The sequence below is a fragment of the Vanacampus margaritifer genome, chromosome 6 (genome assembly GCF_051991255.1).
Source record: "Vanacampus margaritifer isolate UIUO_Vmar chromosome 6, RoL_Vmar_1.0, whole genome shotgun sequence".
Taxonomy (NCBI): domain Eukaryota; kingdom Metazoa; phylum Chordata; class Actinopteri; order Syngnathiformes; family Syngnathidae; genus Vanacampus; species Vanacampus margaritifer.
The window spans coordinates 27315366-27327971 of record NC_135437.1 but is presented as its reverse complement, the minus strand read 5'-3'; the positions used below and the strand labels follow the sequence as shown (position 1 = coordinate 27327971).

The window sequence follows — 12606 nt, the reverse complement described above, 5'->3', positions numbered from 1 at the left end:
TTCATGTGCAATTAATACCCTTAAAAACGAATTTTCCAAGATGACATCACCTGTGCCGAGGAAGTACACTCTAAAAACAGTTGGGTCAAAAGTAACCCAGTTATGGATCAAAAATGGACTGATCCACTTTATTGGTCAATTTGACCCAACTTTCTGGGTTGTTTGATACAAAATGACCCCATTTTTGGACCCAAATAAAGGATCTGAACAAAATTTATTAGTTGTTTTACACTAAAAGACTTCTTGACTCAAAGCTGGGTCAAATAAACGTAAGTAGAAGATCAGTCCATTTATGACCCATAATTGGGCTATTTTTGACCCAACTGTTTTTTAGAGTGTAGGTAATGACCAATCATGGCTCACCTGGTTTCTGGGTTTGGTCAGCAAACTGAGCCATGATTGGCCGTGACAATCACAATGTCCAATCACTGTTGTCAAAAGTGACATGCTAATTAGATATTTTTTTCTTGTTGTGATGTGATGTCGTAAAGTTGTTTGCTAACATGACCAGCACAACAGCCGCGTGTTGTACAGCAAAAAATCCATTTCTGATCGATGGCCCAGCGGACCGGCGCCTCTCTTGCAATTCATTTACAAAGCGTTTCTGCTCAGGTCATTCATATTGCAGAGCTGGAAAGTCCAATTTTCATGCATTTTCGATCTCCACGTACGCGCTCATGAAAGCGTCCCGTCCCCTCCAGTTTTGCGGGTCGACGCGTGCGCGAGGGCGACCCGCCGGTTAAATAAAGCCGTCCGATTCTTTCCACGCTGCAGCTCAAGAAAACACATTTTGTTGTGTCATTGCGCGGGAACGCAATCTATCAGAGCGCTTCAGCGGGCTTATGTGCTCTTCTTAAACGTCCCCCCGGCGCTTAGGAAACTGCTTTTGTTCATGAGCCTATTCCTATCCAAGGAGATAAATTGTGAAGCAGCAAATTGAAATGACTTTGGTGTGGCACTTTGATACAACGCTGTGCTTTTCGGGGTCATAAATCACCATGCGTTTGGGAGAAAATACTCATATTTTCTTTTCTTTTTTTATATTATTTTCTTGATGCCTGTTTGCTTTTTTTTGTCACACCCCCGCAGTCAAAATCATTTTTCCTTGCTGTGTTTGGAGGTGTGCTCACAAAGGCGCTTGTTTTAAATCCATGAAATTCTTTGCCGGCTCTCTGAAAGAATTCACCTTCATGGGTGTCCTCAAAAGAAAGTCGATGGGAGAATGTTGGATTTTTAGTTTAAACAACAAAAAGAACAAATAAAGAAGAGGGTGGAGGACAAGAAGTTGTTGTGCGTCTGGATTTGATGGATGGTGAAATGGCCGTCGTCACGCAAGCGATGGGCGGCGTGCCTGGGGAGACGGACGGCTTGATTGTTCTTTTAATTTGTTCAATGCCGTCGCATTCCTGCTTGAATAGGAATCACGTCGGATCATTGAGCACACTTGGCTGTCTTTTATGGAAGATTTAAGACGTCGGAATGAAAACAAATCAAACGCCAGCACTTGCTGAGTGCCTTCCTTCCATTACGGCCCACTAATCCCCCCCCTCCTTGAAATATCTAGGACATATGCCAGTCTTGTCATACCTGGGCGGGCCATCAGGGAGGATTTCCTGATGGTTCTTCATCAAGCTTGTGGAAATAGTTCTTTTTTCCTGTTCTTTAAGGACACGATGGGTAAAAGAGAACAGAACAGTTTAAAAAAAAAATCCATATTTTCTCTCTTTCTTTCTTATTTTTTAATTGAAAAAAATATATTTTTTATTGAAATATTTTGTCTTTTATTGCCTAAATTACTGCTTTTTTTTAAGGATAGTACATCGCAAGAATCGTTGTAATTTTATGATAGCGAAATATGTTTTGTCCTAATCAAAAATATTAAATAACTCATTACATGCTCAATTTTTAAACAAAAAACCCCTATTTGAGCTCTCGCTTTAAAAAAATTAATCTTTTTTATATGGATATTTTGCCTTTTATTGCCTAAACTTATTATGTTGTACATCACACAATTAAAATAACTTTTTCTGGGTAAATTAATATGCTCTCAGTTTTTAACAAAAAAGTCATTTATTAATTGTAAAATAAAATAAAAACTTCCTTCCATAAATATTTGCTTTTTTTATTGCTTAAATCGCTGCTTCCTCATTTTTAACAGTCATGTTTATCTAGTAAGAACAAGACATGATTCTAAAAAATGTCACATCTGAAGTCTATTCAAACATTTGTATTAAGGGGTCTGTTTGTTCTGTAAATATAAGACACAATATGCTTTTGCCAAAATGACTTCTTCCCTTCATCATTAACAATTCTTGTATTTTATAATAAAAAATAAGACTTTATTGTTACAATATTTAAATATTAGTTATTGTAAATGACTACTTCCTCCATTTTGTATTCCTATTCTTGAAATACATTTCGAAACATTTTGCTTTAATACAATGAAGATTTAGTTCTTGAAACACGTCGTCACTTCTTCCGTTCCTCCTTGTCCGAAACATTGCAGGCCGCCTGTGAAACTCGGTTGAGATGTGTCGGTAAGCATGTGATTACTCTGGCCTGTGCGCCCTCCAGCTTCCTCCCGCTGACCTAACACATGCAGAAGAAGTTAATTGGATCTTGTAAAAGGCCAGTAGGTGCGAACGGTTATCTCGTCTCCTTCCATGAGCCGCGCTAGCGAGCCAGTCCGGCCTCTCGCTTCACGTGCCGCCTCATTGTTTGTGCGATTGGGGTTCAGAAACACAAAGTGTGACCATATGTGGCGTCATAAAACAAAAGGGGCCGCGGGAGGTCTGCCGAGTCTCGTTTACGGTGTCTATATAATAAGTAAGAATCATATTGATTTGAAATTAGACGGAGCACACGAGATCAGAGGATGGCTGATTTTGCCGTTTTCTGCTCCACCCGCGTTTTGCGTCACCTCCCCATGAACTCATTTGCAGCTCATTTTCCGAGGCCTCCATGCGAGCCGCAGAAAAGGACAATTTTTCTTTGCCAGACTCTCACGTCAGTCACAATTAAAATCAAGATGGCCCTCGGCCGCCCGGTACTGTCACCATCCGCCTTCATAGTGGATCTCAACTCTCAATTATTTATGACTCTCAGAAGCCACGTTTGCATGCTAGCCGCCTTTCATTGAAGCGCCAGTTTAGCTGCAGTCACAGCTGTAAATGTTACAGCCCGGAGACGTGCACTCGCTGGACACGCTATTAAATATTCTGCTTTGGCAAAGCGCCATGCAAAAAAAAAAAGCCCGTACAGCCAGAACCATTTAACCTCTGACGATTGAACAGTAACAACAATTATTTTTGAGGATTTATCCTTCGATTGATCTGTATGATGCCACACTGGTCGATATAAGGTCAGGGTCAAGGGTCAACTGCGAGAGTCACCGTTGAAGAAAGACTTGTAAACACGTCAGTGTTATGTTTAATAAACCGTAATGTAAGTCAATGTATTTCTCATCTGTACCGAATTGCTGAAACATAATGCATTATTTTTAACATATTAGCATCCATCTGTTAAGAAAACAATAATATTCCCATGGGGTGCATAGGGTTAGGGTTAGGGTTAGGTGCATTTGAGTAGTCTTAAAACAAATTATTTGTATTACCAGAGCAGGTTAGGATTAGTTTGCCTTTTTAGCATTTTAGCTATGGAGGAGATACGTGAGGAACGGGTTAACGTTTGATCATGAGCGAGATCCGGGTTTGTAATCTGGATCCAAATCACTTCGGTAACACCAATTTGTCATTGATCCAATGGTAAATGGGTCCATTTTGGATTATGTCCTGGATTTGAAACCTAAATCTGAAACCTGGATCTTCACAATTACAACGCAACTCTGACATACAATTGATTTTGAGGAATTTGGCATGTAGCTTTGTTTTGTGACAATGTACTTCATTTCACTTTTGATCATGATCTGGATCGTCATTTTTCATTGAAATCCGGATCATTTTTTGTAATTCAAACGGATTTTTATTCAATTTTAAAAAGCGCAAATGAGTTGCCTTTAACTCTTTGACTGCCAGACGTTTTCAGAAAAGGGATGCCGTGGGTGCCAGCCGATTTAAGCATTTTTGACTGATCTTTCAAGGTCCACAGAAAATTATGTGTTTGGAGTATGGAAACACACATACTACTAAATGAAAGATTGGACTCTCATCTTTCATCAGAAAAAAAAGTTTGTTTCTACCTTATTCCGTTTTTCAGTAATCAACAATAGAAAATGGTTAGTTTCACCTCTGTTTTGAAAAAACGTCTTTTAACGTCTTTGGCACTCCTCCATAGGATTTTACTAAACGTTATATAACGTTTTTGGCAGTCAAAGAGTTAATGAGCTGCATCTGCATAACTTTCTCAAACTCATAAGAATTGTATGCGTAGCTTCAGTATGACCCTAAGATCGGATTGGTTCAGTTTTGGAACTCAGAAATCGCTTACAATGATGGTGTGATTGCGAAATTATATGGATCTGGATTCAGAATTTGATTCAGAATGTTTGAAAACGAAGAGTACTAAAAGTTCAGAATTCTGTTCAATTTGACTTGATAATGTTCGTTAACGGTTCACACAATGGATGGATGGACTAACTGAAAAATCGATCCAGGCAATTTTTGGAACACAAACTGACTCTAGCACAAATTTGTGAACTTTTTGGTCATGATCTGTATCTAGAATTGTATCCTCAATATGGATCATTTTTGAATTGCGGAAATAATAGCGTTGGACGAAATTAGTTTTTTTTTTTACCCTTAGTATGACACAGTGACAAATTTATAGTAGTTGTCTTGATCCTGATCTGGTTTTGTAATCCGAATGAGGATCATTCAGTTTTGAAATGATTTTGAAAGATGACTATAGAGGCCAAATATGCATTTTAATTGGAGGGTTTGACAGTGAATGACTTGACCAATGTTCAAGCACAAATTTGTTAACTTGAGTCTCCACTTCTTAAATTCAGGTAACATGGCGTTAAATAATAAGTGGCTCCGTGAGTGTCTTCTCAAAACTTTCTAAGAGCCGTGCAATGGGAAAAAAGGCATTAGCGAGCCAAGCACCTGCACGGGAAGTCAAGCCCGTGTCGAGGTGAAGTTCAGGCCAACACGCTGACTGGCGTCGCGCTCGTACTTGTTTTCAGGACAGCAGCTGGCCGCTGTTGGAATTCTGCACCTTGTTGCACCAAGCGGCTTCTTGGCCGGGATTAGGGCTTTGGCGTCCATCTGTCGGGCATCAGCTTACATTTAAGCCCTGCCATTTCACAGGCCCGCCTGCCGTCAGCCACCCCAACAAGGCAGCCGGCTTTAGCCGCCCAATGATACCAGGGTCAACTCTCTCTTCTTTTTTTTTGCTCTTGAAATTCAGCAGGGTAAGCAATGTCAGCGCAGTGTGAAAGTGAGCTCACTTAGACAAAATCTCCTTTTTCCTGTCGGTCAAAAGATTCTTCCGTAATAACAAATACTCTGTACCAATGCTTCATTTTATTGCCAGTGTTCGAAAGGTGTAAAGAAAAGTTTGATTGTTTGAATGTGAACAATCGACTGCGTCCTTAACGCCGATTTGCGTTCCTATAGACTATGAAATGGTCACGCCGCAATGTTGTGTGTGTCCATGTTCATCATTTGGTGCCATTTGACATTCATAAGCGGTTCAAAATTCACCCCAAAAAGTTTTTTACGCTTCGAGGGGGTGGATTTTGAAGTGTATCGAAAAAAGGAGAATGTGAATTTTGGCTATGGAAACAAGTTTTGCGAATAAACGCTGACAAGCCATCGCACCTTTTGACCGTATATTACGTAGTCCCAAAGCAATGGTGGATGATAAAGTAAGGTAAGTTTGGGGGGACGACAAAACTGAAATATTTTTTGAATTGATTAAAGAAGCGAATATTAATGCTATTTTAGATGGACAACAGCAAAGAAAATTACACAAACAACCTCACGCAACGTCATCGCACGGCGCAGTTGCTTCCTGGTCGTCTTCCTCTCTGGTAGATCAAATCTCTATGGTGTATAGCGCCACCTACAGCGGCGGAATCCCCTCTAAATATTCACAAAAGAAGAACAGATGGAAACGGCCGTAAGTCACATGTCCGTTTTGCGCATTTTCAGTAAATTAGCTTAAAAATTTTGAAACAACTAAACTATTACAATCAAAACTAAACAAATGATCATTTAAAAGGCAGAATTTTGGTATTAGTTGTACCAAATAATAAGAGGCTACAAATCAGCCATCTTGGATCGGCTCCAGCTGCCTGCCGCACAGAATCGGATAAAAGAGATAGAGCAGTGGTTCTCAACCACGGTCCTCAAGTACCCCTAGCCAGGCTGTTTCCCTCAGCCAACACAGGCGCTTTAAAAAAATCAGCTAATCAGCCATCTCTGCATGATGCCTGATAACCATCCTCAGCTGTATTGGCTGAAGGAGACATGGAAAACAGGCCGGATAGGGGTACTCGAGTGTGTATGGATTCTGTTGTCCCTAACACAGTGTCCAGTCATTGTATATGTATTAGGTGCCTCACTAAATAATAAAAGTAAATACAGGTGAGTCCGTTCAAGCAGAGCCTTGCAGCTGACTAAGAGCTTTAGAAAAGAATGAGCTTTAGAGGCTTTTAACGCTTTGTCCTGCAACACGTAGCGTCAGCATCATGGCTGGGGATTTTCCCAGAAGATTACAGGTATTTACAAGGCGGTGAGCAGCGCCCTGGGCTCATTTGTTGTGTCAGGTAGAGTAAAGCTTAGACCCCCCGCTGAAGTCTTTGACGAGCACTTTAATTACGCGGGGCAATTACATTCACAAAGTCTTAAGAACGTCCAAAAGCGGACGCGTGAAATCCGTCTGACGTCAGGTTGGTCTCACCGGCTCAATAACTGGCATGACAATGAATTGACTTTGTGTTATAACAATTGATTTTCACAACGCCTGAAGATGGATAGAGTAATGAGTTTGTTTGTTTTTTTAGTTTTTATTTTTATCACAGGGTTACGTTCCAGAACCTCCTACAATAAATGAAAATCACAAAGGCTGGTTGCTAAGTGGCTAACCGTTAGCCATTCTGCGTGCTGCTAATCAGTCAGCCACCGTGCTGCCCCTGTATATCTGGAAAAAGTCACGTCATAGTGAGGAATGCAGGGTTCACTTAGCAAGAATGGTTCATTGGCCAATAAAAGGTCACTTCCTGATAAACTGAGGTGGCAAATCCAGGTCCAGAAAGTCAAAACCCTGCCACTGTTTGGCAGGTGCTAGCTAGCTAGCTCCCATGGTGCTCGTTTACCTGCTAGTGAGCTAGCTAGCTCACTCGCTAGCACCAGGGGCTAAAGCCAAACTGTGGCAGGGTATTTACTTTGTGGACCTGGATTTGCCGCCTCTGCTGATAAGAAAATATAGAAATCTGTTTAAAGAAAAGATCCAGTAAATCTGCTGGGTCCACAAACATTTCAGCAGACTTTAGCTTCAATGAACTGCAGGAGCTTAAGCAAAACATAATTGTCCAGCTAATTAATCTGTGGTAATCAGCGATGTGATTTTAAGTGGTCTTGAAGCAGTGGGCCTTGGCTTGTTTGAGCGCTGTTGTCTTACTGTTCCTCAACCATATCCGTCCCTTTGAAAGCGCGCCCCCTCTCACTTCACCTTAATTAATAGGATTCTCATGGAGCCTTGATTGGAATAGAGGATCAGTCAGTCAGTCATTCAAAGGAAAAGCCTGCAAGGGAGCGATAGCAATAAATCATTAAATTAAAAAAAAAAGAGCGCTGGCCCGCTGCGTCTGTCCTTTTTTGATCTCATGACCATCTATGTGAAGAAACGTGAGCGCCTTCACAACCTGCTGAATGTGCAAACGCAGAGCTTTACCAGCAGGGGGATTATGAGAGGCTCATTGGCCCGATTGAGTGTCAGCATCGACGGTAATCAAGTCAGGCGTAATAGCATCTCATTGACTCACATCCAATAAGCAAAAGCCTTATGAGAGAAGCCGACGGATGCAGGAGAGCTCGCGGGAAGGCCACTCCCTCTTCCGAGACCCTCATCCCAGTGCCGCGTCCAATCGAGCGCTGATTGATATGGCTTAGTCAGGAAAAATGATGGAATGCACTGCAAGGCTGTTGGTAATATCACCATCTCTGTTGTCTTGATTAAAGATGCTATCAGCCGATATCTAGTGTTAACCTTTGACCTCCGAGTCATGAAATGGAAGGTGTAGACTAGACCGACGTGCCATCTGTCTTGTGGTTGAAGTTCTTCGCAGTTGGTAGCGACACCTCCGTAATTAACTTGGTAGCATCCCAACAGTCTGCTTGCTCGGCGCATGACATCTCATCATAAAACAGACGATAGTTGTAGATTGTTGTTTTTATGTTTTGCTCTCCAAGTTGGGTTAGTGCGGGTATACAGTTCTTGCATCTAGACATTGCTGATAGTTTCGACCCTCTTGGATGAGACGGCCTTACACAGATGTTCAGTGTGGGGCATTATACTGTAAAAAAAAAAAATGGTGGGGGGGGGGGGGTTGGGTTATTAGTTATAGTTACAAATTACTTCTTATAAAAAGTAATTTAGTTAATAACTAACTCAGTTACCACCTTGTAAAAGTAATTAATTACTCAGCAAAGTAATGATTATATTCATGCATGTTCTATAGTGTCAAAAATGTTGTATTATAGCTGAATGGAGGATAAAATATTGAAACTTTATATTTTAAAACGTTTGGTATTCAAATTCAATAGATTGCAACTTGCCCAAAAAAAATTAAATATAAAAAATAAATAATATTCACACAATTTGCATTTAATTGCAAAACCAAGACGGACAAATGTAAACTTTAACATAAAAAGAAACAAAGGAAAATCTGGCCATTAGGTAGCGCAATTCTCTGTACTTGTTACATGTTAAGCTAAACTTTATTAATGATGGCAAAAGTAAGTAATTAGATTACTCCATTACTGAAAGAGTACCACTATTAGTAACGCCGTTATACTAAAACGCAAAAGTTTGTTTTTGAAGGAAACCCACGAAATATCCAAGAATATTCTACTAAACGAGTCAATTCAAAACAAAATGGCAGACTTCCTGTCTCTTTTCAGGCATGGCTTTTAGAGACTGGAATCATTTGCTGAGTTTTTGAGTACAGCCAAAGAATAATGATGGTGAATCAAATTCAAGAAGTCCAGAAAAAAAGAAAAAAAATTCAAGAAGTCCTTTGCACATCCAAAAAATGATGATTACACAATCATCATTTTGGTCCTTCTGCATTTTGCTAGCAGATCGCGCCGTATGAACATCATTGCTGTTTGATTGCAACTGGTGATAATTTAATCACGGTTTAATTTCCGGCAGGGAAAGACATTAGCACGTGTCACTGCAATGAAATAGTCCTATTGTTGTTCCAATGTCGTCAATGGGTGATGTTTGAATAGATGCCAGGGGTCAAGGGTCGGCTAAATCACACACCGTACATCATGTTTACCATCAGCGTCCTTCTGCTTTTTCTGCTCCAGTCATATAAATTGATACTTGAAGTAGGAAGACTACGGGGTGGCACCTTCGTGGAACCAACCCTCGATGTGCACAGTGGGAATTGGATTGCAGGCTGGAAAATGTTAATCCTGCTCTCAGCTGCACCCGCGTCCCTCGTTATTAGGATGATCGCAGTCACTGATTGATCACCGGCGAACTTGTGTGCTGGAAATGGCGCTCGGAAGAAAAGCAGCAATAAGAGTGCGGTGCCGGATGTAAGCCGATTGCCGGCATTGTTTGGCCTTTGATTTCCAGCTTCTGTGCGGGAGAAGCGTACACACATCATAGCACACTCCTACTTTTTCCTGTCGAGTCTTTGGCAGTAATAGCCTAGCATCAAATGATCCTTTCTGGTTATATTTATAGGAATAACGTCACATGAGAATACTGTAGTTTCCTATAAAAAAAACAACAACTTTTTTTGTTGAACATGAATGAAAACTGTAATACGGGTAACTTAATTCCCTAACACCATTGTCTGCTTTTCCCCCCCCAGGTAACAGCTAAGATGGCGGCTCGGGAAGCGACTGGGCACAGCTTCCTGGTAACGTTCTGGCAGCCCATCCTGATCCTGATGCTGGGCTCGGTCCTGTCCGGCTCCACCAGCGGCTGCCCGTCCCGCTGCGAGTGCAACGTCCCCGATCGCTCCGTTATGTGCCACCGCAAGAAGCTCATGACGGTCCCCGAGGGAATCCCCGCCGAAACCCGGCTGCTGGACCTCAGCAAGAACCGCATTCGAACCATCAACCCCGATGAGTTTGCCAACTTTGCCAACCTGGAGCACCTGGAGCTCAGCGAGAACACCATCTCCACCATCGAACCCGGCGCCTTCAACAACCTTTTCGGCTTGCGGACATTGGGGCTCCGTAGCAACAAGCTAAAGCTGATCCAGCTGGGGGTCTTCACGGGCCTCAGCAATCTGACTCAGCTGGACATCAGTGAGAACAAGATCGTCATCCTGCTGGACTACATGTTCCAGGATTTGTACAACCTCCGCTCGTTGGAGGTGGGCGACAACGACCTGGTTTTTATCTCCCACCGCGCTTTCCACGGCTTGAGCAGCCTCGAGCACCTGAGTCTCGAGAAGTGCAACCTGTCCTCGGTGCCCACAGAGGCCTTCACGCACCTGCACGGTCTGGTCACGCTCAGGCTGCGCCACCTCAACATCAACGTCATCCGGGATTACTCCTTTAAACGGCTCTTCCGGTTGAAGGTGCTGGAGATTGCCAATTGGCCGTATTTGGATACAATGACCCCGAATTGCTTGTACGGATTAAATCTGACCTCTCTGACCATCGCAAATGCTAACCTGACCACCATCCCTTACGTGGCCTTAAGGCACTTGGTCTACCTGCGCTTTCTGAATCTTTCCTACAACCCGATCCACACCATTGATGGGAATAAGCTCCACGATCTGCTGCGGCTTCAGGAGTTCCACCTGGTTGGAGGGAGACTCGCCACTATCGAACCCTACTCTTTCCGGGGTCTCAACTACCTGAAGATTCTCAACGTTTCCGGGAACTCACTGACCACTTTAGAGGAGTCCGCCTTCCATTCGGTGGGCAACTTGGAGACCCTGGCCTTGTACGACAACCCCCTGGCCTGCGACTGCCGCATGTTGTGGGTTTTCCGGCGGCGCTGGAGACTCAACTTTAACCGGCAGCAGCCCACCTGCGCCTCCCCCGAGTTTGTCCAAGGCAAAGAGTTCAAGGACTTCCCGGACGTCCTGCAGCCCAACTACTTCACCTGCCGCAAGTCCAGGATTCGGGATCGCAAACCGCAGCAGCAGTTTGTGGACGAGGGAGCGATCGTTCACTTCGCTTGCGAGGCGGACGGCGACCCGGCGCCGGTGATCATGTGGCTGTCCCCGCAGAAGAAGTTCATCACCACCAAAACCATCGGAAGGGTCTCCATTTTACCGGACGGGACCCTCGAGGTCCGCTACGCTCAGATCCAGGACAACGGAACCTACGTCTGCATAGCGAGCAACGCAGGCGGTAATGACACGTCTCTGGCTCACCTGCACATTCACAGCTACTCCCCCGATTGGCCGTTCCAGCCCAACAAGACTTTTGCCTTCATTTCCAACCAACCGGCGGAAACCGGCGCTAACGACACGCGAGCCAACGTCCCGTTCCCCTTCGATATAAAGACCTTAATCATCGCGACCACGATGGGCTTCATTTCCTTTCTGGGCGTGGTCTTGTTCTGCCTGGTGCTGCTCTTCCTTTGGAGCCGAGGCAAAGGCAACACCAAGCACAACATCGAGATCGAGTACGTGCCGCGCAAATCGGACGCTGGCATGAGCAGCAGCGCGGCAGACGCGCCTCGCAAGTTTAACATGAAAATGATTTAAAGAAGAGGCTGTGCAAGGAATAAAAAAAAAAAAAGGGGGGGATTGAAAACTTTTCTGAGTACTGGATTCCGCTGTGGTCACATGACATGACTTAAGAACCCAGAAGAGCAGTCGTTGACTTTCACAAGAAAGCGGGCCCACCGCAACAAGGCATTAGTGAGATCCCCGTGGCTCGTGGGCCGACTTTATGGAAAGTCACGTTAGTCATAAACACTTCATGTTCCTGTGGATCTATAATGGGAAAAATGTACCCCACCCCAGCTGCCAGAATGCAAGAGCTGGATGGGTTCGGCCATTGTTGTTTTGTGTCTGTATTCCTTTTCATTTGCACCCCCGACCCGGGCGACCTGGCACGTTATAAATGATATTTGTACGGGGCTGATCCACCGATGACGCATTTGAAGTTCAAAATCAATACATTTAATCAGATCCGTGTTTGAAACGTGATTGTTTTGGCCTACTTTTACAGTCTTGACGACAAGCGTCAATGCATCAGCGTCACGGGCATTGATCGATCAGAAAAGCCCCCCGAAGTAAAGGACATGTCAGAAGAAGACCACGTGTTGCTTGGATATTGTTTGGAAAAGAAAATTGCTATTGATGCGGAAAGATTAGATGAGGAAATTTGGCAATAGCCAACTGGATCTCAACAAACTAATATTTAGATGAATATTATTTATATTTTTGTGTTTTAATATGACTTTTTTTTTTTACTTGTTTGACTTAATTCC

The 12606-nt window shown here is 43.2% G+C and overlaps 1 protein-coding gene across 4 annotated transcripts in view; it reads left to right on the top strand.

Annotated features, from left to right (window-relative positions):
• The window catches only part of lingo1a (leucine rich repeat and Ig domain containing 1a), a 363354-nt gene extending 351251 nt beyond the window's left edge, over positions 1 to 12103 (top strand). For all 4 annotated transcript variants that reach the window (XM_077567765.1, XM_077567767.1, XM_077567768.1 and 1 more), the window contains one exon: positions 10016 to 12103. In XM_077567765.1, coding sequence (XP_077423891.1) covers positions 10028 to 11875 — 1848 coding nt within the window. In that variant the 5' untranslated portion in view covers positions 10016 to 10027 and the 3' untranslated portion in view covers positions 11876 to 12103. The remainder of the gene's footprint in view (positions 1 to 10015) is intronic.
• The last annotated feature ends 503 nt before the right edge of the window (positions 12104 to 12606 follow it).